We start from the raw sequence: 27,805 nt of genomic DNA, 5'->3' as shown, positions 1-27,805 counted from the left end.
ATCCACATAAGAACTAACAAATTCTGACTATTTACACTCTACTAGCTGAGTACCCAATGATGCCCGGTTTTTCCTTCCTAATCCTTGTTGGGGAGGAAAATCAACAAAGGAGGAAGCTTTTGACATATCCCGTCCTCATATATTGTTGTCATATTCCAACCCCATATCCCGACCTCCTATCCCGACCTCCTATCCTGACCTCCTATCCCAACCTCCTATCCCGACCTCCTATCCCGTCCTCCTATCTCACCCTCCTCTCTCGCCCTCCTCTCTCGCCCTCCTTTCCTGACCTCCTATCCCGTCCTCCTTTCCTGTTCTCCTATTTCAACTTCCTTTCCCGACCTCCTATCCCGTCCTCCTATCTCGACCTACTAAAAAACACATGTTAAAAAATTCTGGGCATTGATGAGTCAGTGAGTCAGGCCTTTTCATATATGTATATATATATATATATATATATATATATATATATATATATATAGATATATAGATTTGCAAATTAAAAAGCCACAGGTGTAAAAAATGTACCTTTAATTGCCATTTTATCCTCTGTATGTCACCTTGTGTGTCTGTTACAAGGTCAAACCTTCAAGGGAAAGTTAACTTCTTATGAGGGCAATTTGGGTGATTTCTATTATCATTATAAATGAAAAAGGAACAAAACAACTATGTTTTGATAAATGGCTTCATTTAAATGCTATCTTTACATAAAAGACACATTTTTTGCATGTTCAGTCATATTTTCTAAAATCGATCTTAACTATTTATGTTTAGGCATGCAAATTTTTAAGCACAATTGTGTGTTAGGCCAAAAATAAGAATGCTTTGTGGATCCGAAATGTGTCAGTTTGTGTACTGACTTTTTATTACAATGAAATAAAATACCTTTTATATGGAGCTGAAGACTTTTATTCAAGTGTTGTTAAAGATGGTTTATTGGGAGGGATCAGACAAATACTGAGTTCTAACTCCCAAGAGTCTACATACATTTACATTTTGTAGGTGCTACTGTCTAGGTCATCATGATAGGGATGTCATATAGCTTAGTTGTGATCATAACATATGCAGGGAGATGTGCAGAACAGACAGGGAATCTCTTATCTAAGTCAGCAAAATGTTGATTCATTTCACAAAGAAAAGCATGCATGAGGCCAGCTTCCACATGAGGCAAGGTTCATATGTCACATCTTGTAGCACGGAAACTATCTCACACATCATATAGTATTGGCATTTCTTTGCAGCCTGCAGAGCAGGGTGGTGGCCTCCCACGACAAGTTGGAAACAAAACAGAATGTGGCTTGTTGGGATTTGTGTTGGATCTGAAGCAAAATTATCAGACTGTGAGAAACCTCATCCCTGAAGAAAAACTCTACAAGGTGTACACCTTCAATTCTGTGAGAAAGTCTATGAGCACTGTGGTTAAGCTGGAAGATGGAAGTTTCCGCCTGTACAGCAAAGGGGCTTCAGAGATTATCCTTAAAAAGTAGGTGATCTGCATTCTTAACATTTGTGTAGATGTATCAGAGGAGGTTTTTTTCTCTTTTCGTCCATCTCTATAGTTACACAACAGTGACATCTCCTTCCTGCCCCTAATACTCTTCTTTCCTGTGCACCCATTAAAATATGTTTCTCTATTTAGTAGATGAAGTCACAACTGCAGCTGCCACAGTGGAGTATTATTCTACGTAATTTCTATAGTAGCCATCAGGGAGGACCGTGGGCATAACTGGTTTAGTTTATTTTCGGATGTCCTCTCTTGTAGATGTTCTAAAATCTTGAATGAAGTTGGAGAACCTCGTTTGTTCAAACCCCGAGATCGAGATGAGATGGTAAAAAAAGTGATTGAGCCAATGGCTTCTGATGGTCTCAGAACAATCTGCATTGCTTATCGAGACTTCCCCCAGAGTCCAGAGCCAGACTGGGAAAATGAAAATGATATTGTAGCTGATCTGACCTGTGTCACTGTTGTTGGCATTGAAGATCCAGTGAGACCAGAGGTAAGGTCTCATAAAGATGTCTATGTGTTTCTCAGTAACCACTGATCTCTGCAGAATTTTAGAGATGCAAGCAGTGTTGGACTGGGTACTGAGAGCCCACCATTGGAGCTGAATCTGGGGCCAATCCCACAGTTACTTTAGATGAAAATATTACACACATAAATGCATGCCCTTACTGTCGTTGATCAAATTGGCACAGTTGCAATGACTATGCGATCATCATGATGTAATACTAAGCCTTGGTGCACTTACTCTTTAAGGCCCTTGTGGTACTGTTATATCAAGGCTTGGTAGGGAGTCAGATTCTTAATGTTGCAGACAATTTTTGTTTTTTTCTACTTCTAAGAGCCATTGCTCTTGTATTTTTATTTTGAAAGACCTATATGGGGGCTTGTTTGTATTGTGGTACAATTGGGTGAAGATGATGCCTGCAACAAAAAGATCCACTGGTGTCACTGTGAGTTCAGAAAGGGGGGCAGAGGGAGAGAGAAGGTGGACACCGACTATGCTTACATCATGGATCAATGGAACTAATATGGGAAAGGTATGAGATGTTTAAACCTTAAAGGGGTTATCTGGCCAAAGACATCTTATCCCCTATCCTTTGTATAGGGGATAGGATGTCGGACCCGCAATCTATGTAGGCTGCGTCTCCAGTCTGGAAAGCTTTTTGTTTCCGGGACTGGGGACGTGACGAAAGCCCCCTCGTGACGTCATACCATGCCCCCATTCATGTCTATGGGAGTTGGCGTGATGGCCGTCACGCCCCCCTCCCATGGACATGAATGGAGGAGCATCATGTCCCCAGTCCCGGGAACAAAGAGCTTTCTGAGACTAAAGACGTTTCTTTGGCCAGATAACCCCTTTAAGGCTGTTTTGTGAATTAACAAAAACGCTGCATTTATAACATCATTTTGTCAAATTGTTGCTAAACCGCAGCGATACTGCAATATGTCTACAACTTGATAGCAGAGCCTTAAGAGAGATAAAGGTTGAGAAAATTCAGCAAACTTTAATTTTCCAGCTTTTTTTGGTTAACTATTTTGTGTTGGGTGCAGGTACCAGAAGCGATACGGAAATGTCAACGTGCTGGAATTACGGTCCGTATGGTAACGGGTGATAACATTAATACAGCACGTGCTATTGCCATTAAATGCGGCATCATAAGTCCTGGGGAAGATTTTCTCTGCATAGAAGGGAAAGAATTTAACAGGAGGATACGCAACGAGAAGGGTGAGGTGAGTCCTGGGAAATTCAGTATCATCTTTTATAGAACACAGAAAGTTCGACATATTTTACCTATGCACATTTTGTAATAGACAGGTTGCCATTCAGGATTCCTTCTATTAGCTAAAGCATATGCTTATGTCATCAGCCTAGTCATTTTTATGAGCCCCGTGTATCATTGCATCATTTCTAAGGAGTCTTGTGGCTTTTCCTAGCAGTTATAGCTGATCACAAAATGGCATGGTGGGCACGGATGTATGTGTGGATTGTTACTAAGAGAATGCTTCCCTTAGAACCCCCACCACCCCTAATGGCCTCAACACTAAGTACATGTGTGTATACAAATGTACACTCACTAGCCACTTTATTAGGTACATCCTGCCTGTACCAGGTTAGACACCCTTTTGCCCTCAGAACTGCCTTCATCCTTCGTGTGTTTTCATTTGTGTCTTCATTCTTCGTGTGTTTTGTTCAAGATTCTGGCAACATTTTTTTTTTAGATTTTGGTTCATACGGACTTGATGGCATCATGTGGTTGCTGTAGATTTGTTGGCCTCACTTTCATGATCTCTTATATTGTTTATGCCAAGTTCTGACCCTGTCATCTGAATATGGCACCTAGAATTGAGACATTTCAGACAAGGATTCTTGTTCCTAGCTGACAAGAGTGGCACCCGGTGTGGTCTTTTGCTTCAAGGTTCGAGGCACTGTGCATTCAGAGATGGTATTCTGCATACCTTGGCTGTAACAAGTGGTTATTAAATCACTGTTGTGTCTGTCTATTCTCCTTTGACATCAACAAGGCATTTCTGGCCATCTACTACATTACATTAATTCAGCATTAATGCATTTGCTATAATTATTTTTGTTTCTATAGGTTGAGCAAGAAAGGATTGATAAAATTTGGCCTAAATTGCGAGTTCTGGCACGCTCCTCACCTACTGACAAGCACACTCTGGTAAAGGGTAAGTGCCCACAAGCAGTGCCAGTGAACTGTTATGTGCATTGGGTATGACCATCATTGTGCTCCATATTAGACAATGCTACTTATTTTCATTATTAATTCCAATGTAGTTAAAAAATCTGTTTCCTAAGTTTCCACTTGGTATAAGTCTTTCCTTTATATGTCCTTTTCCTTTTGAATACACTTCTGACTTTGGCTCAAAAACTGCAGTGGCAGATATCCAAAAACTGACAGAAAAAAAACAAGTGGAAACTTAGCCTTAGGGTTATACCTTCAGCAGGCAGGCCATCACCCAATGCATGCCACTAGAAGGAACAAGCATTAAAGTGGAACTGAAAACAGGGGTGTAAATAAGCCAATGGCTAGATCTGTCAAGTCATCACAATTCTTACTATACCTTTTTACTTCCATAGTCCTTTCCAGCTCCAAGATATGGGCAGGGGGGGTGGGGTGGGGGCGTATTACAGCAGGAGCAGCGAGACTTGGTGTGTATAGCTCCCCGCCCAGAAAACTACTTACGGGCCGGCAGGGGGAACCCTTTGAAAATATATACTGTATCCTCACCATCCCTGCGAGCAGGAAAAAGAATTAGATTATATATATAGTAAAATCTTAATCTTTACCATCCCAGGAGACGTTCCTGCACCAGGGATGGTGAGGATATATATTTTCATATATATATATATATTAGCTGAGTACCTGGCATTGCCCGGTTTTTCCTTCCTCATCCTTGTTGGGGAAGAAAATCAACAAAGGAGGAAGCTTTTGACTTCAAATCCCATCCCCATATATTGTTGTCATATTCCAACCCCATTTCACGTCCTCATATCCCGTCCTCATACCCCGACCTCCTATCCCGTCCTCCTATCCCGTCCTCCTATCCCGTCCTCCTATCCCGTCCTCCTATCCAGTCCTCCTATCCTGTCCTCCTATCCTGTCCTCCTATCCCGTCCTCCTATCCCTCCTCCTATCTCGACCTCCTATCCCGTCCTCCTATCCCCACCTCCGACTTTAAACATAAACCCCGCCCCTGGCAAATGGGGGTGAGTAAGGGTTAAAGGGAACCAATCATCAGATTTTACCCTATATAATGCTTGGCAAAGCGTGATATAGGGTAAAATTGTTGTCCTCACCATCCCCGGGGACGCTCCTGCCTCCAGGGATGGTGAAGATATGAAGTTATAAGCTAGTCACCGCCACCGCTGTATGAAGTCACCTGGGCGGGGAGCTCTTCTCACCTACTCCCGTTCTTCGTCCGGCAGCAACGCCCCCTCCGCTTGATTGATGGGCAGCGTCATTGTTCCGCTCACTGAACAGACGGAGCAGAGCGATGACGCGGCCCATCAATCAAGCGGAGGGGGCGTCGCTGCCGGACGAAGAACGGGAGTAGGTGAGAAGAGCTCCCCGCCCAGGTGACTACTTACGACAGCGGCGGTGACTAGTTTATAACTTCATATCTTCACCATCCCTGGGGGCAGGAGCTTCCCTTGGGAATGGTGAAAAAAAAGATTTTACCCTATATAACGCTTTGCCAAGCGTTATATAGGGTAAAATCTGATGATTGGTTCCCTTTAAATCACCTATCCTATGTTTGTTGTTGACATATAAGTAACATGTGTGCCAAGTTTCATGTTAATATCTTTAGCCGTTTGGAAGTTTTTGTGGAACATACACACATACATACACACATACACACACACACGTTGAGTTTTATATATATAGATAAATATATAAAATGCATTGGCACGTGTTAAATATGGTAAAATTATAATAGCTGTCATTTGGCTGATGTCAGCTGAAGATTTAAAGGAAATCTGTCACCAGTGTCACCTGCAACACCCTGTCGGTAACAACAGGTAGTGCAGGCGACACTGATGACAATGGTACTTACCTTGTCCCGGTCTGTGCAGTCGTTCTTCGGTAATCTTCTCCGGTATCTTCAGCTCCGGGTCCAGCTTGGAGCATGGGCGGAGCTTAGTGATTTCACCGCTGCTGTCCTCTAGCAGTGGGACCCAGCAGAGAACTGCAGCGTTGACGTCACTAAGCTTCGCCGTGCTCCAAGCCGGGCCCGGAGCTAAAGATACCGGAAAAGATTACCGAAGAACGATTGCACGGACTGGGACAAGGTAACGTTGGCATCAGTGTCACCTGCACTACAGGTTACTGCAGGTGACTCTGGTGACAGATTTCCTTTAATACACATAAGGTGGTAATCTGTTCCTGGCGAAATCAGTGGGTTTGGCTGTAAGTAAGGTGCATGGCCTCCTGGATGAGGAAGATGATCTGCAGATGACCAGTGTCCTGCCCTCAGGATACATTTACACTTATCTTTGAGGCTGTATTCAGAACAATGGCCGACATTTATCATTGTCTTTAGACTGTTTTTTGTGTCTAGAAAAGGTGCAAAAAAGGCGCAAGCAGGGTTGATTTGCACCTTTTTTGCACCTTTCGGTTTACACATTTCTGTTGATTTTGAGTTGCAATCCACTGATTTTGGCAATACACATGATATGGAAGGGTTTTATGAACTGCGCCTTTTTGTGAAAAGTCGCAAAAAACACACAGCACAAAGCCACTGAAAAGTCTCTAAAACTACACAAGCCCAGACTTAGTTTAGCTTGTGATAAATGCCGGTCTTTGCCTTCAGATAAAAGAGTGTATAACATTTACCCATATAACTTGTGGGGAATTGCTTTACATTGTCACCATTCCTGGGCAAAGGCAGTGCTCTGCATCTAAAACAAGACCCATCACTACAATCCATCAATGACATTGTCTCCAACTTGACCCAGGTGTCTAAGTCCTGCTGAGAAGTGAGATGGTGACAATCTGATGGGAACTGTTTCCCCCTTGGACAACGAAAGGCAAGCAGTAATACAAGGAGATGTACTGGATAATGTGCGCTCCTTGCTGCTTTTTCATGATCGTCACGTGTAAGATAACACGGACATTCACTTGACTCAAATGAAAGTCGTTCCATTATTAATGATATGGGACAGCTAGAGTTCCTCTATGAAGATGAATGATGGTGTGAACATCGTTGGTACAAAGCACCCCCCATCCAGTTCATTTTAAATTATAATATTAGCTTCATTGTAAAAAGAGAAGAAGTGACAAGGGTGAGCAGCGGAATTTAACAGATAATGTCTGTACCCTCTGCCTCTTTATGTCACGTTCATCCCTCTCCATATGACCACATGCCTCCTGATTGTCCTCATTAATAATATGTCCTAAGTTCTACTGTTACTAGGATCTTTTCAATTTACTATTATAGATCACATTCAGGCGTACAAAGGGGAGATCCAAACACTGTGCACAGGAAAAGTGGTGCAGGTGCCCATAGCAACCAATCAGATTGCTTCTTTAATTTTTCAGAGGCCTTTTTAAAAATTAAAGAAGCGATCTGATTGGTTGCTCTGACCAGAGCACCACTTTTTCTCTGCACAGGTTTTAAAAAAATTCCCCAATATTGTTTTAAAGGGAATCTGTCTGTCATTAGTATCACCCTCACTAACCTATAAGTACAAGGTTGTACTGCAGGTAATACTGATATTAAAATACTTACGGATTCCCGATCCATGCCTTTGTTCCACCAATATTGTTCTTTTTATTCATAATGCTAATCAGTTGCTTGGTTCATAGGGGGAGTTCCCAAGCCCCCAGTGCCCAGTGATGTGTGTCTTAAGAGGAAGCGCTTCCTCCTCCTATGTTGAGGCTCCTCTGCTGCAGAATGGAGCTCCACTCTGCAACATATCTGCCTCTTCACCACTGGGAGATTTCACTTCATGCTATCCTGTGGCTGGCCGCACATGCAGAGGAAAGCGGTGTAGCTGCAGAATGAAGCTCCATTGAGCAGCATAGAAGCTTCAGCACAGGGGGAGGAAGCACTTCTTTCTTAAAGGGGTACCCCCCTTTTTTTGTAATCAACTGGTGCCAAAATGTTAAACAGATTTGTAAAATTGTAAACTGTATGCTCCACAGGAAGTTATTTTCTTTTTGAATTTCTTTACTCTCCGACCACAATGCTCTCTGCTGACATCTCTGTCCATGTCAGGAACTGTCCAGAGCAGGAGCAAATTTTAAATCCCCATTGCAAACGTATCCTGCTCTGGACAGTTCCTGACATGGACAGAGGTATCAGCAGAGAGCACTGTGGTCAGACAGAAAAGAAATTAAAAAAGAAAAGAACTTCCCCTGTTTTATACAGCAGCTGATAAGTACTGGAAGTACTTTCTGGCACCAGTAGATAAAAACATTTTTTTTCTACTAGAGTACCCCTTTAAGGATAAAGATATGGACAACAAAATAATAAGACAAATGCAAAATAGAAATTTGAGAAAAATATCATGGGTACAAATGTATCCGGGACCTCTGGAAACATCTCCGCATGACAAGCCATTGCAAGTTGGGAGAGTCAAGCTTCCTGAAGGGGAGTGCCTATAGACAAAGGGCCTAATTTACTAAGCTGAAACCAACCAGTTTTGTCAGCTTATTTTGGCACAGAGTGTCTGCGACATGTCTGCGCCAGTCTGCGACAGTGTCTGCCAGGAAAATCCGACAAACCCGACATTGCACTGTGAAAAGCCAAAAAGTGGGCGTGGTCTGTTGCAAATGGGTGTGCCCCCCCCCCCCAAAAAAAAAAAGGGGGGGGCGTGATTTCACAACCCAACCTATTTACTATTGAATTCACAGAAAATCCTGTGGATAAAAAGCTGGCTAGACAATTTTGCACTAGTAATACCCGACACTCTTAGTAAATGAGGCCCAAAGTGTTCATTTTAATTTTGTGGGACTAAACATCACTTTCTGCAGGATTGTCCCATGATGCCAGGAAATTAGTAAGAGTTTCATGGCATTGGTATGTAGGAATGTAGGATTTGTCTGATTAGCTTATCTTTGGGAAATGTTGTGATAAAATTAGAAGGCCAATCTTTTATCTTCTATAAAAGCATCAGGGGTCTTTGCTTTTACTAGATAGTCCAATTGTGTAAGTGAGGCTGCACATAAAATCAGAATCACGGTTGCTATTATGTCTTATGTGTTTCAATTCTCCATACGGGACATTGGTCAGCCATTATTTGAAGTGATCACTAGAGAAGTGTATATAGCTATTACTATTAACTTTCTTGAAGAAAATTATTTTGTTAATTTTATTGTCCATATGGAATCAACTACGTCTAGAAACTCTGCATAACTGCGATAAACCAACTGAGTAAAGTGTAGGCCGCATGACTTATTGTTGAGTTCTGTTTTGTGCCTTTCCAAATTATGAAAATATCATCTATGTACCTCTTATATAAAACACAGTTATTGAAATGAGGATGGAAATAGATAGTATTCTCTTCAAGCAGTCTGACAAGTAAGTTTGCAAAGCTGGGAGCTAAATGCGTCCCCATAGCAGCCCCCTTAATCTGTCGAAAAATAATACTCAGAGATTCAAAATAATTAGGATGTAAGATTAAACATGTGCCATTAATAACAAAATCTTATTAAAACCTGGGCATAAGTGTATCCCTAGACAAATAGTAAGCAATAGCCTTAATTCCTTAATGGTGATCTATCACAGTGTATAATAAAGATACATTCATTGTGACAGACACTGCTCCCTGTATATGACGGATACTGATCTGGTATATGATATTCACTGATCCCATATGTAATTGGCACAGATCCTTGTATTTGAGGGATACTAATCCCTGTATATAATGGACATAAATCTCTCTGTATACACTGATCTCACTTAAAGAGTAGCTCCCACCATCCTTTTTTTTTCTGTCCCTGCCTATTGCCCATTTATCCCTAACCCCTTCGCTGGCTTTACATTTTTTTTACTACATTAAAAATGCCTTTTTGTCTGCCTGGTAGTGTGCTCAATTACCAGGCAGACTTCCCCAGCCGGCGCGACGTAACTTATTCCTGCAGGGGGCCGACTTCCGCCCTTGGTTCACCTATACAGTGTACCTCCAGCTGTTTCACCACTACAACTCCAGCTTGCCCTGACATCTATTGGCAGCAGCAGCGCATGAAATTCCACCCCACACTGGGAGCCAGGGCCGACATGTGAGGCCAGGGATTGACAGGCAGGGAGTGAGCGCAGCCTGACTGAATTCAGACGGATGCCCATCAGGGATCAGTCTGAATTCATCTGTGACATCACATCAGGCTGCAGTCAGCCACTAGGAGGAAGACCTCGAGTGGCCAGATTTCAAAATAGAGTGTTTTAATTACAAAAAAAATAATTAAAGTATATTAGAAATATGTTGTAGTACATCAGTACTACAACATATAAAAAAAAAGTTCATGACAGTGCCCATTTAATGACGTTCTGTGGCAGACACTGATCCTTGTATATAATTGACACTCATTATAATATATAATGGACACTGTTTAAAGTGTATGATTAACACTAATCTCTGTAAATGATGGACACCAATCCCTGTAAATGATTGACATTGATCGAGGATACCAACTTTGTTATATACTGGACACTGATCCCTGTACATGAGTAACATTAATTCTGGTATATTATGAACACTGCTTCTGCTATTCAACACTCATTCCTGTGCATAATGAACAATGATTTCTGTATATGATGCATAATCCCTGAATATTATGGACACCAGTCTCTGTATTTAATGGACACTGATACTTGAATATGACAGCCTGAAACATACATTTAAATTACAGAAACAATTCCTTGTATATAGTGGACATTGATCCTGATATATATGATGTATATTGATCCCAGTATAATGTATGATGAGCATTGATTCCAGTATGTAACTTACACTGTTGATAAGACAATAATCCCGGTATATGGTGCATACTGTCTTATAAACAAGTTTATCTATTTGTTTTATAGGTATTATTGACAGCACACAGCTGGAACAGAGGCAAGTGGTTGCGGTTACCGGGGATGGAACAAATGATGGTCCGGCTTTAAAGAAAGCTGATGTTGGATTTGCAATGGTAGGTGCAGCATATAACGACCTTGCGTAGGCATTTTTTGGACTTTTCTGCTCCAACCTAATTGCTCTTATCTGTTATTATGCATGCAATAATGTAGACATAGTCCTTATAAATTCTGAAGTGATTATTACATATTATAGGTCATGTTTTCAGCATTTGGTTCTGGGCTATAACACTATATCTTTATGACTTAAAGGGAATCTCTTCCAAAGTGCTGACACTGTTTTATAGCTGTTAGTGCAAAGAGACACATGGTACCTTTTATATATCTGTCTGTTCTTTCATAACATAGAAAAATGCTTTTATTCTCTGGTGCAAAGAGTCAAAGAGGCGTTCCCAAAACCATGAAATGCTGAGGCCTGGAGCGTCTCCTCGCTCACCCTCCCATCCTTGTTCCTGCTTGGTTCACAATCAGCGGGAAGCCGAGCCCTGTTTGCAAATCTTGCACCTGGGCATCTGTATGCACATCGCAAGAATATGTGTCAGGAACCGGTCTAGTATGCAGTTAGTGGATCCTCTGTGTTAGTGAGGTGATGACGTGGGCCGTACCAGGGGACCGGTTCTAAGAAGTTACTGGTTTTCACCAGAGCCCGCCGCAAAGCGGGATGGACTTGCTGCGGCGGTAACTCCCAGGTCGTATCCCCCGATAGTGACTCAACCACACTAACAGCTGAGATAGGCGTAGTACACAAGGACTAGACAGAGGCGAGGTCAGACGTGGCAGAAGGTCAGGGCAGGCGGCAAGGTTCGTAGTCAGGGGCAACAGCAAAAGGTCTGGAAACACCATCTAGGGAACACACTATAACGCTTTCACAGGGCACAAGGCAACAAGATCTGGCAAGGACAGGAAGGGGAAGTGGGTTTATATATTGTGGGAAGTGATAGAACTGATTGGGCCAGGCACCAATTAATGGTGCACTGGCCCTTTAAATTTAAGAGAGCCGGCGCGCGCGTGCCCTAGAGAATGGGGCCGCGCGCGCCGAGACCGGACAGCAGGAGGACGGGGCTGGTGAGTAGATTGTGATGCGATCCGTGGGCGGGCGCGTCCCGCCACGCGAATCGCATCTTCGCCGGTAATAGAGCAGCGCTCCCGGTCAGCGGGTCTGACCGGGGCGCGGCACACAGACGAACGCTGCGAGCGCTCCAGGGAGGAGCAGGGACCCGGAGCGCTCGGCGTAACAATATGATTTGGAGGCTGAGCTTAGACTGTCAATTAAGTAGTGACAGAGATGTGAGGAAGCGTTTTAGCCATCAGCACTTCAGGGGCTTGGGGACCCCTCTTTGATTCTATGCCCCAGAGAATAAAAGCATTTGTCTATTTTCTGGAAGCACAAACAGTTATTTGAAAGGTACAGTATCCTTGCACTAAGAGCTAGCTAACAGTGTCAACAGTTTGGAATGTGAATTGCAGCTTACAGATTCCCTATAGTGTATACTCTGGTATGTGAGAGGGAAACCTTGTTATACATTTATAACTGTAGGATGGGATACACCTAATCTCCTATGTTAAGCAGCTGATTGTTTTTTTTGTCTTTATATGATCTTGTAGGGCATTGCAGGCACAGATGTAGCAAAGGAGGCTTCTGACATCATCCTGACAGATGACAACTTCAGCAGCATTGTCAGGGCTGTCATGTGGGGCCGTAATGTGTATGACAGCATTTCCAAGTTCCTGCAGTTTCAGCTGACAGTGAATGTGGTGGCCGTTATTGTGGCATTTACAGGGGCATGCATTACACAGGTGAGGCAGCATGTCTCTGGTACAAAGTGGCAGAAGAGGCTCTATGTGGCAGTAGAGGCTCGTAGTGGAGAATCTGTCAATTCCCCCAGGTTTGTCATAAAGACTTTCTGGGGAAAGCCTTCAGCATAACCATTGACTGGAGATACATGCATTTCTTTTGATTTTCCTGCTAGGATTCTCCCTTGAAAGCTGTTCAGATGTTGTGGGTGAACCTTATCATGGACACCTTTGCATCTCTTGCTCTGGCAACTGAGCCACCAACAGAGTCTCTTCTACTTCGGAAACCCTATGGAAGAAACAAGCCTCTGATTTCCCAAACTATGATGAAGAACATTCTAGGTCATGCTGTCTATCAGCTGACTCTGATCTTTACGCTACTTTTTGCAGGTAAGTTTGCCCTTTACATGACATAAACATTTTTTTGCTGTGTGCTAGAGCACACATCTATAATTCAGAGAGTTTTCTGTGCCTGCAGGAGAGGAGATCTTTAATATAGACAGTGGACGAAACGCACCACTCCATTCCCCTCCATCGGAGCACTATACAATAATCTTCAACACGTTCGTCATGATGCAGCTTTTCAATGAGATCAATGCTCGCAAGATCCATGGAGAGCGCAATGTCTTTGATGGAATTTTTAGGAATCCGATTTTCTGTTTAATTGTACTTGGCACATTTGCAATCCAGGTAATTATGCATATATTATGTTTTAGTGGCATCAAGAATAATAGACATCATAGATTATTTAGGACCTGGAAAAAACAGTCTATTCTCTACACACAGTAACCTACTCTGGTCGTGTAAGAATCTTTGCTCCTTTATTTTACCTATTGTGACAGGTGAAGGAAGATCTCACTTTGTTGCCTGCACATTGCTTATACTGTAGATAAGCTTTACTTCCTCTAATGGTTCTTGTTATATGGTGGGGATCATCGTGATTACCAACCATTATCTTCAAGGTTATTATATAAACAAATCTGTTTTGACATCTTAACCTTCCAGAGTCAATATACTGTTAAAAAGGGAAAGAAAATCAATTACCACAGTTCTCCATGACTCATGCAGACTCTTCCCGTACGTCAGCTTCTTGGACCCCTGTGAGTGTAAGAATGGTCCAACTGGTATACTGGGGTTTGCTGCTTTTCTGAATTTTTAAGTAGGGCAGCTTTCTTCCAAATATATAAGAGCAGCATGAATGAGTGATATTAAACTTAAACAAACAACCATGTATATTGTATTGTTCTTATAACATTACATAGTAAAGCTCACCCTGTTATCCTGCAGTGTAGATCCAGTAAAGGAATACATCAACCAATTATCTCCGGGGAAAATAATCCTTCCTGTAACCTAGCACAATACTAGTACACTAAGGTTCCATAGTGTGACTGCTCTTATAATAGTATATAGATGGGAAGAAGAAGAACAAGAGCGGTGCCCGTATAGTGCAGTAAATCCAGGGGTTGAAAACAGCTTGATGTAAAAAGGTATTGAAGGCTCAATGCCTGCTCACCTGGATTGGTTGTGCGGGCAGGCACAACACTGGAAAGTGCCTTATCGGTGTAGGTATCAGGGTGCAGATGGCCGTCGGTCCCGCTGCAGTGTAGAAGCAGAGAAGAGGTACTTGGCAGGAGGGTAGCCTGGCAGGGTTAACCTCACTGGAAGGTAGAATAATCCGACTTGGATGCTTGCCGGCGAAAACCCACGGAGTCTTGTTGTATATTTTAGTATTGTCTTTATTGAGAGCATAAAGGCAGTACAATGTAGGACAACATGTCTCGGAGCATGACTGCTCTTACAGTAGAGGGCTCTATAGTGTGACTGCTCTTACAGTAGAGAACTCCATAGTGTGACTGCTCTTACAGTAGAGGGCTCCATAGTGTGACTGCTCTTACAGTAGAGGACTCCATAGTGTGACTGCTCTTACAGTAGAGGGCTCTATAGTGTGACTGCTCTTACAGTAGAGAATTCCATAGTGTGACTGCTCCTACAGTAGAGGGCCCCATAGTGTGAATGCTCTTCCAGTAGAGGGCTCCATAGTGTGACTGCTCTTACAGTAGAGGGCTCCATAGTGTGACTGCCCTTACAGTAGAGGATTCCATAGTGTGACTGCTCTTACAGTAGAGGGCTCCATATTGTGACTGATCTTACAGTAGAGGGCTCTATAGTGTGCCTGCTCTTACAGTAATGGGCTCCATAGTGTGACTGCTCTTACAGTAGAGGGCTCCATAGTGTGACTGCTCTTACAGTAGAGGACTCCATATTGTGACTACTCTTACAGTAGAGGGCTCTATTGTGTGACTGCTCTTACAGTAGAGGGCTCCATAGTGTGACTGCTCTTACAGTACAGGACCCCATATTGTGACTGCCCTTACAGTAGAGGGCTCTATAGTGTGACTGCTCTTACAGTAGTGGGCTCTATAGTGGGACTGCTCTTACAGTAGAGAATTCCATAGTGTGACTGCTCTTACAGTAAAGGGCTCAATAGTGTGACTGCTCTTACAGTAGAGGACTCCATAGTGTGACTGCTCTTACAGTAGAGGACTCCATAGTGTGACAGCTCTTAAAGTAGAGAGCTCTATAGTGTGACTGCTCTTACAGTAGAGAGCTCCATAGTGTGACTGCTCTTACAGTAGAGGACTCCATAGTGTGACAGCTCTTAAAGTAGAGAGCTCCATAGTGTGACTGTTCTTACAGTAGAGGGCTCCATTGTGTGACTGTTCTTACAGTAGAGAATTCCATAGTGTGAATGCTCTTCCAGTAGAGGGCTCCATAGTGTGACTGTTCTTACAGTAGAGAATTCCATAGTGTGACTGCTCCTACAGTAGAGGGCCCCATAGTGTGAATGCTCTTCCAGTAGAGGGCTCCATAGTGTGACTGCTCTTACAGTAGAGGGCTCCATAGTGTGACTGCCCTTACAGTAGAGGATTCCATAGTGTGACTGCTCTTACAGTAGAGGGCTCCATATTGTGACTGATCTTACAGTAGAGGGCTCTATAGTGTGCCTGCTCTTACAGTAATGGGCTCCATAGTGTGACTGCTCTTACAGTAGAGGGCTCCATAGTGTGACTGCTCTTACAGTAGAGGACTCCATATTGTGACTACTCTTACAGTAGAGGGCTCTATTGTGTGACTGCTCTTACAGTAGAGGGCTCCATAGTGTGACTGCTCTTACAGTACAGGACCCCATATTGTGACTGCCCTTACAGTAGAGGGCTCTATAGTGTGACTGCTCTTACAGTAGTGGGCTCTATAGTGGGACTGCTCTTACAGTAGAGAATTCCATAGTGTGACTGCTCTTACAGTAAAGGGCTCAATAGTGTGACTGCTCTTACAGTAGAGGACTCCATAGTGTGACTGCTCTTACAGTAGAGGACTCCATAGTGTGACAGCTCTTAAAGTAGAGAGCTCTATAGTGTGACTGCTCTTACAGTAGAGAGCTCCATAGTGTGACTGCTCTTACAGTAGAGGACTCCATAGTGTGACAGCTCTTAAAGTAGAGAGCTCCATAGTGTGACTGTTCTTACAGTAGAGGGCTCCATTGTGTGACTGTTCTTACAGTAGAGAATTCCATAGTGTGAATGCTCTTCCAGTAGAGGGCTCCATAGTGTGACTGCTCTTACAGTAGAGGGCTCCATAGTGTGACTGCCCTTACAGTAGAGGATTCCATAGTGTGACTGCTCTTACAGTAGAGGGCTCCATATTGTGACTGCTCTTACAGTAGAGGGCTCTATAGTGTGCTTGCTCTTACAGTAGAGGGCTCCATATTGTGACTGCTCTTACAGTAGAGGGCTCTATAGTGTGCCTGCTCTTACAGTAGAGGGCTCCATAGTGTGACTGCTCTTACAGTAGAGGACCCCATATTGTGACTGCCCTTACAGTAGAGGGCTCTATAGTGTGACTGCTCTTACAGTAGTGGGCTCTATAGTGGGACTGCTCTTACAGTAGAGAATTTCATAGTGTGACTACTCTTACAGTAGAGGGCTCAATAGTTTGACTGCTCTTACAGTAGAGGACTCCATAGTGTGACTGCTCTTACAGTAGAGGACTGCATAGTGTGACAGCTCTTACAGTAGAGGACTCCATAGTGTGACAGCTCTTAAAGTAGAGAGCTCCATAGTGTGACTGTTCTTACAGTAGAGGGCTCCATTGTGTGACTGCTCTTACAGTAGAGAATTCCATAGTGTGACTGCTCTTACAGTAGAGGGCTCCATAGTGTGACTGTTCTTACAGTAGAGAATTCCATAGTGTGACAGCTCTTACAGTAGAGGACTCCATAGTGTGCCTGTTCTTACAGTAGAGGACTCCATAGTCTGATCGCTCTTACAGTAGAGAACTCCATAGTGTGACTGCTCTTACAGTAGAGGGCTCCATAGTGTGACTGCCCTTACAGTAGAGGATTCCATAGTGTGACTGCTTTTACAGTAGAGGGCTCCATATTGTGACTGCTCTTACAGTAGAGGGCTCTATAGTGTGCTTGCTCTTACAGTAGAGGGCTCCATATTGTGACTGCTCTTACAGTAGAGGGCTCTATAGTGTGCCTGCTCTTACAGTAGAGGGCTCCATAGTGTGACTGCTCTTACAGTAGAGGACCCCATAGTGTGACTGCCCTTACAGTAGAGGGCTCTATAGTGTGACTGCTCTTACAGTAGTGGGCTCTATAGTGGGACTGCTCTTACAGTAGAGAATTTCATAGTGTGACTACTCTTACAGTAGAGGGCTCAATAGTTTGACTGCTCTTACAGTAGAGGACTCCATAGTGTGACTGCTCTTACAGTAGAGGACTGCATAGTGTGACAGCTCTTACAGTAGAGGACTCCATAGTGTGACAGCTCTTAAAGTAGAGAGCTCCATAGTGTGACTGTTCTTACAGTAGAGGGCTCCATTGTGTGACTGCTCTTACAGTAGAGAATTCCATAGTGTGACTGCTCTTACAGTAGAGGGCTCCATAGTGTGACTGTTCTTACAGTAGAGAATTCCATAGTGTGACAGCTCTTACAGTAGAGGACTCCATAGTGTGCCTGTTCTTACAGTAGAGGACTCCATAGTCTGATCGCTCTTACAGTAGAGAACTCCATAGTGTGACTGCTCTTACAGTAGAGGGCTCCATAGTGTGACTGCTCTTACAGTAGAGGGCTCCATAGTGTGACTGCTCTTACAGTAGAGGACTCCATAGTGTGACTGCTCTTACAGTAGAGGGCTCTATAGTGTGACTGCTCTTACAGTAGAGGGCTCTATAGTGTGACTGCTCTTACAGTAGAGAGCTCTATAGTGTGACTGCTCTTACAGTAGAGAGCTCCATAGTGTGACTGCTCTTACAGTAGAGGGCTCCATAATGTGACTGCTCTTACAGTAGAGGGCTCTATAGTGTGACTGCTCTTACAGTAGAGGGCTCTATAGTGTGACTGCTCTTACAGTAGAGAGCTCTATAGTGTGACTGCTCTTACAGTAGAGAGCTCCATAGTGTGACTGCTCTTACAGTAGAGGGCTCCATAATGTGACTGCTCTTACAGTAGAGGACTCCATAGTGTGACTGCTCTTACAGTAGAGGGCTCCATAGGGTGACTGCTCTTACAGTAGAGGGCTCCATAGTGTGACTGCTCTTACAGTAGAGGGCTCCATAGTGTGACTGCTCTTACAGTAGATAGCTCCATAGTGTGACTGCTCTTACTGTAGAGGACTCCATAGTGTGACTGCTCTTACAGTAGAGATCTCTATAGTGTGACTGCTCTTACAGTAGAGGACTCCATGGTGTGACTGCTCTTACAGTAGAGAATTCCATAGTGTGACTGCTCTTACAGTAGAGGGCTCCATAGTGTGACTGCTCTTACAGTAGAGGACTCCATATTGTGACTACTCTTACAGTAGAGGGCTCTATCGTGTGACTGCTCTTACAGTAGAGGGCTCCATAGTGTGACTGCTCTTACAGTAGAGGGCTCCATAGTGTGACTGCTCTTACAGTAGAGGGCTCCATAGGGTGACTGCTCTTACAGTAGAGGGCTCCATAGTGTGACTGCTCTTACAGTAGAGGGCTCCATAGTGTGACTGCTCTTACAGTAGAGGGCTCCATAGTGTGACTGCTCTTACAGTAGAGGACTCCATATTGTGACTGCTCTTACAGTAGTGGGCTCTATAGTGTGACTGCTCTTACAGTAGAGAATTCCATAGTGTGACTACTCTTACAGTAAAGGGCTCAATAGTGTGACTGCTCTTACAGTAGATGACTTCATAGTGTGACTGCTCTTACAGTAGAGAGCGCTATAGTGTGACTGCTCTTACAGTAGAGGACTCCATAGTGTGACTGCTCTTACAGTAGAGATCTCTATAGTGTGACTGCTCTTACAGTAGAGGACTCCATGGTGTGACTGCTCTTACAGTAGATTACTCCATAGTGTGACTGCTCTTACAGTAGAGAGCGCTATAGTGTGACTGCTCTTACAGTAGAGAGCTCCATAGTGTGACTGCTCTTACAGTAGAGGACTCCATAGTGTGACTGCTCTTACAGTAGAGATCTCTATAGTGTGACTGCTCTTACAGTAGAGGACTCCATGGTGTGACTGCTCTTACAGTAGAGGACTCCATAGTGTGACTGCTCTTACAGTAGAGAGCTCCATAGTGTGACTGTTCTTACAGTAGAGGGCTCCATTGTGTGACTGCTCTTACAGTAGAGAATTCCATAGTGTGACTGCTCTTACAGTAGAGGACTCCATAGTCTGACCGCTCTTACAGTAGAGGGCTCTATAGTGTGACTGCTCTTACAGTAGATGGCTCCATAGTGCAAATGCTCTTACAGTAGAGAGCTCCATAGTGTGACTGCTCTTACAGTAGAGGACTCCGTAGTGTGACTGCTCTTACAATAGAGAATTCCATAGTGTGACTGCTCTTACAGTAGAGGGTTCCATAGTCTGACTTCTCTTACAGTAGAGGGCTCCATAGTGTGACTGCCCTTACAGTAGAGAACTCCATAGTGTGACTGCTCTTACAGTAGAGGGCTCCATAGTGTGACTGCTCTTACAGTAGAGGACTCCATAGTCTGACTGCTCTTACAGTAGAGGGCTCCACAGTGTGACTGCTCTTACAGAAGAGTGCTCCATAGTGTGAATGCTCTTACAGTAGAGGACTCCATAGTGTGATTGCTCTTACAATAGAGGACTCCATAGTGTGATTGCTCTTACAGTAGAGTGCTCCATAGTGTCATTGCTCTTACAGTAGAGGACTCCATAGTGTCATTGCTCTTACAGTAGAGGACTCCATAGTGTCATTGCTCTTACAGTAGAGTATTCCATAGTGTGACTGCTCTTACAGTAGAGAGCTCCATAGTGTGACTGCTCTTACAGTAGAGGACTCCATAGTGTGACTGCTCTTACAGTAGAGATCTCTATAGTGTGACTGCTCTTACAGTAGAGGACTCCATGGTGTGACTGCTCTTACAGTAGAGAATTCCATAGTGTGACTGCTCTTACAGTAGAGGGCTCCATAGTGTGACTGCTCTTACAGTAGAGGACTCCATATTGTGACTACTCTTACAGTAGAGGGCTCTATCGTGTGACTGCTCTTACAGTAGAGGGCTCCATAGTGTGACTGCTCTTACAGTAGAGGGCTCCATAGTGTGACTGCTCTTACAGTAGAGGGGTCCATAGTGTGACTGCTCTTACAGTAGAGGGCTCCATAGTGTGACTGCTCTTACAGTAGAGGACTCCATATTGTGACTGCTCTTACAGTAGTGGGCTCTATAGTGTGACTGCTCTTACAGTAGATGACTTCATAGTGTGACTGCTCTTACAGTAGAGAGCGCTATAGTGTGACTGCTCTTACAGTAGAGAGCTCCATAGTGTGACTGCTCTTACAGTAGAGGACTCCATAGTGTGACTGCTCTTACAGTAGAGATCTCTATAGTGTGACTGCTCTTACAGTAGAGGACTCCATGGTGTGACTGCTCTTACAGTAGATGACTCCATAGTGTGACTGCTCTTACAGTAGAGAGCGCTATAGTGTGACTGCTCTTACAGTAGAGAGCTCCATAGTGTGACTGCTCTTACAGTAGAGGACTCCATAGTGTGACTGCTCTTACAGTTGAGATCTCTATAGTGTGACTGCTCTTACAGTAGAGGACTCCATGGTGTGACTGCTCTTACAGTAGAGGACTCCATAGTGTGACTGCTCTTACAGTAGAGAGCTCCATAGTGTGACTGTTCTTACAGTAGAGGGCTCCATTGTGTGACTGCTCTTACAGTAGAGAATTCCATAGTGTGACTGCTCTTACAGTAGAGGACTCCATAGTCTGACCGCTCTTACAGTAGAGGGCTCTATAGTGTGACTGCTCTTACAGTAGATGGCTCCATAGTGCAAATGCTCTTACAGTAGAGAGCTCCATAGTGTGACTGCTCTTACAGTAGAGGACTCCGTAGTGTGACTGCTCTTACAATAGAGAATTCCATAGTGTGACTGCTCTTACAGTAGAGGGTTCCATAGTCTGACTTCTCTTACAGTAGAGGGCTCCATAGTGTGACTGCCCTTACAGTAGAGGACTTCATAGTGTGACTGCCCTTACAATAGTGGGCTCCATAGTGTGACTGCTCTTACAGTAGAGGGCTCCATAGTCTGACTGCTCTTACAGTAGAGGGCTCCACAGTGTGACTGCTCTTACAGAAGAGTGCTCCATAGTGTGATTGCTCTTACAGTAGAGTGCTCCATAGTGTCATTGCTCTTACAGTAGAGGACTCCATAGTGTCATTGCTCTTACAGTAGAGTATTCCATAGTGTGACTGCTCTTACAGTATAGTGCTCCATAGTGTGACTGCTCTTACAGTAGAGTGCTCCATAGTGTGACTGCTCTTACAGTAGAGGGCTCCATAGTGTGACTGCTCTTACAGTAGAGCCCTTTATCATGAGACACGTCTATGTAGGGTTAAATCTCAATTAAATTCCAATAGACCACCTTTTTGTGATCCAAAAATACACTAAATTTACCATAAACTATAATTGCGTGATTATTAAATACTATAATTATTAAATCTTCATAAAAAAAAAACCAGTGCTCTGCCTGCTTTCCTGAATAGCAGTAAGGATTATATTATGGCTAAACAGCCCTCGCCATATGTTTGTGTACGTTCTGCTACTGCGGCTGCAGACGCAGTTTTAGTTTCTTAGTGGATTGAACACTGATTTAAAAGTTCCACTCTACCCCCCTCAACATGTTTCACCATGTCCTCATGGCTTTATCAAGAGGTAGTGGGCACTGAATTTGCTCTTACAGTAGAGAGCTCCATAATGTGACTGCTCTTTAGTGAAAGCACAGTAGTGTGAATAGTGGTTCTGATTGTTCTTACTTGCAGATCGTGATTGTGCAGTTTGGTGGGAAGCCATTCAGTTGTTCGCCTCTTCAGCTTGATCAATGGATGTGGTGCATATTTCTTGGCATTGGGGAACTTGTGTGGGGTCAGGTAAGTTGCGTGTTATCCAATTCTAATAAAAATAATAAGTCAAGTGAATTCTATAAGTTGAAGTCTTATTGACCTTGCATTATTTCATCCCTTTCTACGTTTATCTTCTCAAGAGGCAGGTGCCATGTACAGAAGGCTGGGTTTCAGTTTATGCAGTTTATATATGACTGTAGCCATCCTTTTTATCATTGTTCATCTTAAGGTTCCAGTTTAATAATATATATTGTGGCTTATATATTGGGCTTTAGGCACCTGGTATACTGGATACAAAAAGTCTACACATCCCTTTAACCCCTTAAAGACGCAGGGTTTTTCCTTTTTGCATTTTCATTTTTTCCTCACCTTCTAAAAATCATAACCCTTTCAATTTTGCACATAAAATTCCATATTATGGCTTATTTTTTGCACCACCAATTCTACTTTGCAGCGACATTGGTCATTTTACCAAAACATCCACAGCGAAGCGGAAAAAAAAATTCATTGTGCAACAAAATTGAAGAAAAAATGCCATTTTGTAACTTTTGGTGGCTTCCTTCTCTACACAGTGCATTTTATCTTTATTCTGTACGTCCATACGGACCCTATTGATACCCTACTTATATAGGTTTGATTTTGTATTACTTCTAAAAAAAATCATAACTACATGCAGGAAAATTTATATGTTTAAAATTGTCATCTTCTGACCCATATAACTTTTTTTTTCCACGTACAGGCCGGTATGAGGGCTCATTTTTTGCGACGTGAACTGAAGTATTTATCGGTACCATTTTTGTATTGATCGGATTTTTTGATCGCTTTTTATTAAATTTTTCATGATATAAAAAGTGACCAAAAATACGCTATTTTGGACATTGGAATTTTTTTTGCGCGTACGCCATTGACCGTGCGGTTTAATTAACAATATATTTTTATAGTTCAGACATTTCAGCACGCGGCCATACCACATATGTTTATTTCTATTTAACTTTTTTTAAATTGGAAAAGGGGGGTGATTCTTACTTTTATTAGAGAAGGGGTTAAATAATCTTTATTTACTTTTTTTCCACACTTTTTTTTTGCAGTGTTATAGCCCCCCCTAGTGGCCATTACACTGAACACACCGATCTCATACACAGATCATTGCCGTGCATTGACACGTCAAAGATCAGTGTTATCGGCGGTCGATTGCTCAAGCCTGGATTTCAGACTTGGAGCAATCAATCGCCGATCAGACGTGATGGAGGAAGGTAAGGGGACCTCCGCTCGCGTTCTAGCTGACTAGGACATCACGATTTCAGCGCGATGGTCCCGATCAGCCCGACTGAGCTGCCGGAAAGCTTTTACTTTCATTTTAGACGCGGCGATCAACTTTGAACGCCGCCTCTAAAGGGTTAATAGCGAGCGGCACAGCGCCGATCGCAGCGCCGATCGCGGCGCCGCGCGCTATTAACCCTTTAGCTGTACGCTCAGAGCTGAGCCGTGCGGCTAAAAGTGAAAGTAAAAAGTGCTGGTTAACTCAGTGGGCTGTTCGGGATAGCCGCGGCGAAATCGCGGCATCCCGAACAGCTTACAGGACAGCAGGAGGGCCCCTACCTGCCTCCTCGCTGTCCGATCGCCGAATGACTGCTCAATGCCTGAGATCCAGGCATGAGCAGTTAAGCGGCAGAATCATCGATCACTGGTTTCCTATGAGAAACCAGTGATCAATGATAAAGATCAGTGTGTGCAGTGTTATAGGTCTCTATGGGAGCTATAACACTGCAAAAAAAAAGTGAATGAATATCATTTAATGGTACCGTTAAAAACTTCAGATCACGGCGCAAAAAATGAGCCCTCATACCGCCTCATACACGGAAAAATAAAAAAGTTATAGGGGTCAGAAGATGACAATTTTAAACGTATAAATTTTCCTGCATGTAGTTATGATTTTTTCCAGAAGTATGACAAAATCAAACCTATATAAGTAGGGTATCATTTTAATCGAATGGACCTACAGAATAAAGATAAGGTGTCATTTTTACCGAAAAAAGTACTGCGTAGAAACGGAAGCCCCCAAAAGTTACAAAACTGCGGTTTTTTTTTTTCAATTTTGTCGCACTATGATTTTTTTTCCCATTTCACCGTAGATTTTTGGGCAAAATGACTGACGTCATTACAAAGTAGAATTGGTGGCGCAAAAAATAAGCAATCATATGGATTTTTAGATGCAAAATTGAAAATTGAAAGGAGCAAAAAACGAAAATGCAAAAACAGAAAAACCCCCGGTCCTTAAGGGCTTAAAGTAAGAAACCCCTCTTTTTAGAGCTGTTCACCTGGGTTTAGTCCCAGATGCATCTGTTAGGTACATGGTGTGGATAACAAATGTGTTGGCATTAAGGTATAATGGGCAGTGCTATTATGCTGTGCTTACAGGTCATTTCCAGCATCCCAACCAGTAGGTTAAAGTTCCTCAAGGGAGCTGGTCATTTGACACGGAAAGAAGAGAACCATGACGAGGAGATGAATGAAGATGCTGAAGAAATAGACCATGCAGAACGTGAACTTAGACGTGGACAAATTCTCTGGTTTCGTGGGCTTAACCGAATACAGACCCAGGTATATCAATGATTTTATGAGTTTGTTGCTCTTTTCACAGATTGGCCTTATAAACCAGAAAAGAAAGATTTTGCAGAAAATCAAGGAAACTGGTTATGTGAACAAGGACCAAACGCAATAATGTATAATAATAAGAGGTTAGGTTATTACTATTTATGGGAATCTGTATAGTAGGCAAGGATTTTCTACAATAGACTGCAGGAATTCCCAGTGTTACACTGATATGGTAAGGACTGTCTAGACTGAGTAATTTGATGGTAGGGATTATGCACAGTACATTAAAGATAAGCATTATCTCAGTACATTGATGGTATAGATTGTCCACCGTACATTGACGATCATGAATGCATGTAGTAAAAAATCAACATAGTATATAATGTTGTATAGAAGATTTGTGATTTGTAAAGCAAAATATTGCTGTCTGTTGTTACAGATGACTTTTTGTCACAACACCCATTATGGCTGCTAAAGCCTTATTTTGGGTGTCTGCTAATGTGGTAGAACCCAATAGTTCTGTGCAGTACACTTGTATATTTTTCCCACTATGGCTGGATTCACACTGAGTTAAGTAGTGTCAAGCAGCTCAATTTAACACAGTAGGTCCTGGTACATTCATTAAAGGGATCCATAGACCTCTATTCACTTGCCAAAGTCCAAAAGTATGTAACTTTGGCCTCTATTTGGCATGTGTGTGTCAGAACTTGCTGGCTGAAATAGTGCAGACTATTCCATTCATCTGGATCCCATGAAAAATAATACCACACTATATACTTTTTTAAAAACCTGGGACCCTATGTATGGCAGATGCCATAATGTATAACTGAGTGGCATCCATTATAGCTGTTTGTCAGATAGACATACTAATGCCATGTGAGCCTAGCCTAATCTTCTCTCACATTATGTATTGAATAAACACAATTGGGGAGATTTATCGAAACCTGTGTAGAGGAAAAGTTGACCAGTTACCCATAACAACCAATCAGATTGCTTATTTGTTAAAAGACCTTTGAAAAATGTAAGAAGCAATCCGATTGGTTGTTATGGGCAGCTGGTTAACTTTTCCTCTACACAGGTTTTGATAAATATTCTTTTCTGACATGCACCATGTTTTGTTGCATTGTGCTGAGCAGAAACAATGAGCATAAGTATTGTGCAGATTACGTGTATAGACAGTAAGGTGACCGGTGCAGGAAGTCACTGACAGCTGAGGAGAAGATGCCACCAGCATATGGAAAATGCACAGCACCAAGTTTTAAGGTGTTTTATTATGTTAGGGAAAAGTGAGCTAAGAAGTGTAATTTATGCCACAAAAGGTCAAGTACTCAAGCAGCATAGATTGTTTATCCTACTGTACATGAAATGAAGCGAGTAGATATATGTGATACGTACAACTATACAATGAATGATATATATTCTGAATCCATGTACTCTAGTACATTTAGGCCACACCCGAAGATAAACTTCACTGGAGAATGTTCACTGGCAATGGCGTTAGTCAGGAAATTCATACATCTAATCTAAGTCTGATGCTTTTTCCAACACCTATAAGAGGTTTTAAAGAGCACCAAGGAGTACCACTTAAAGAAGCACTCCATGTTTTGTTTTTGCCCATAAAATGCACACTTAACCAACACTAAGCCTACAGTGCCATCTGTTTTATTGCAGTGCAGCTGCATTCATGCGTTTCATAACTGTACCCGAGTCATGTGATCACCAGCCTGACCCACAGAAAATGACATGGCTTAATATTTCTCAGGAAGTCGTCTGTCCTAGTTCAGCTGACTTCCTGTAAATTACAGGATGATCACCTGTCAGATCCCACTTGACAGCTCCAAGATCTCTCCCCACCTCTCCCCTCCCAGCTCTATCTGTACACTGCTGCTGCTATCTTTATGGGATCAGTATATATAGTAGTTATACCCCTCCCATGACGTTGTGTTCACACATTGCTTTTTTTTTTATTGCTGTAATTTTCCCCAAATTTTTGCCCAAATTTTACAATTTTAGTGCAGTCGTTTAAATCATTGTAACATGTTATTTTAACCACGAGTTTGGAAAATTGCACCAGTAACACAGCCCAGATGCAGTAAAAACATATGAAAAATGTGGTTACAGTACAACATGTGAACACAGGCTGCAGACTTTAATTCTTCATAAAATAACACATTTGTAATTATTGGTCAAATCTCTTTCTCCTTGTGGCAATATTTTGCTAAAACTCACTTTGAGTGAATATAAAAAGCATAAAAATTGTGTGTAGTGTGAACTGACACAAAACCACTAGCCAAGTGATTTAGTTCATCTCATTTGAAAATTGCATTGATGGGACTCCACACCCAATGTTAGAGGTATCATGGGAAATATAGACAGTAGTAGAATATATTTTCATTGTGTACATACAAACTGGTTTGGCTGAAAATCCATGCATGCCACATCAGCTAAAACAGGTAAGTACAAGGAATACACTAGAACCTCTACATTATTCTCTAATAATAGCCTTGCTCACTATGTAAGCAAAAAAAAAATTATCTGAGTGCTTCTTTAAAACAGTCACTGAAAGAAGTAGCACTACATGACTTATTAGAAATGAAGACATTACTGCTGAGGAGCACTATAATAAGTTTTAGGTAAAAAATACATGAGGCATTAGACATGGAAGACATTACCACTAAGCATCATGTCATACAGTCACTGGGTGGAGAAGTACTACAAAACAGGAAGACAGTACCAAAAACTAGACAAACCACTTTGTATTGATCTAATTTTTCCTGTATTGGCAGCATCTATAAAATACCCGTGTTTGGATTCAAAGATGTATAAGCTCCAAGTAAAGTTTATTATGAGAACTTTACATAAGGTATTGGAAGTAAAACGTGAAATTTGACTGTAATTA

The 27,805-nt window shown here is 42.6% G+C and overlaps 1 protein-coding gene and 1 long non-coding RNA gene across 20 annotated transcripts in view; one reads left to right on the top strand and one right to left on the bottom strand.

Moving 5' to 3' along the window:
• Positions 1 to 27,805, top strand: part of ATP2B2 (ATPase plasma membrane Ca2+ transporting 2) — a 281,828-nt gene that overhangs the window by 240,550 nt on the left and 13,473 nt on the right. For all 15 annotated transcript variants that reach the window (XR_008845052.1, XM_056525278.1, XM_056525274.1 and 12 more), the window contains 10 exons: positions 1,242 to 1,483; positions 1,763 to 1,997; positions 3,056 to 3,235; positions 4,102 to 4,189; positions 11,051 to 11,157; positions 12,707 to 12,898; positions 13,072 to 13,285; positions 13,374 to 13,585; positions 22,231 to 22,338; positions 24,730 to 24,912. Coding sequence is in view for 14 of the 15 variants with exons in the window: in XM_056525278.1 (XP_056381253.1) it covers positions 1,242 to 1,483; positions 1,763 to 1,997; positions 3,056 to 3,235; positions 4,102 to 4,189; positions 11,051 to 11,157; positions 12,707 to 12,898; positions 13,072 to 13,285; positions 13,374 to 13,585; positions 22,231 to 22,338; positions 24,730 to 24,912 (1,761 nt within the window). In the remaining variant the exon portion in view is untranslated. The remainder of the gene's footprint in view (positions 1 to 1,241; positions 1,484 to 1,762; positions 1,998 to 3,055; positions 3,236 to 4,101; positions 4,190 to 11,050; positions 11,158 to 12,706; positions 12,899 to 13,071; positions 13,286 to 13,373; positions 13,586 to 22,230; positions 22,339 to 24,729; positions 24,913 to 27,805) is intronic.
• LOC130276229 (uncharacterized) overlaps positions 1 to 27,805 on the bottom strand; it is a 220,822-nt gene that overhangs the window by 182,130 nt on the left and 10,887 nt on the right. The gene's annotated exons all lie outside the window — the stretch shown is intronic.

This window comes from Hyla sarda, chromosome 6, assembly GCF_029499605.1.
Source record: "Hyla sarda isolate aHylSar1 chromosome 6, aHylSar1.hap1, whole genome shotgun sequence".
Taxonomy (NCBI): Eukaryota; Metazoa; Chordata; class Amphibia; order Anura; family Hylidae; genus Hyla; species Hyla sarda.
This window is presented reverse-complemented; position numbering and strand designations above follow the sequence as displayed.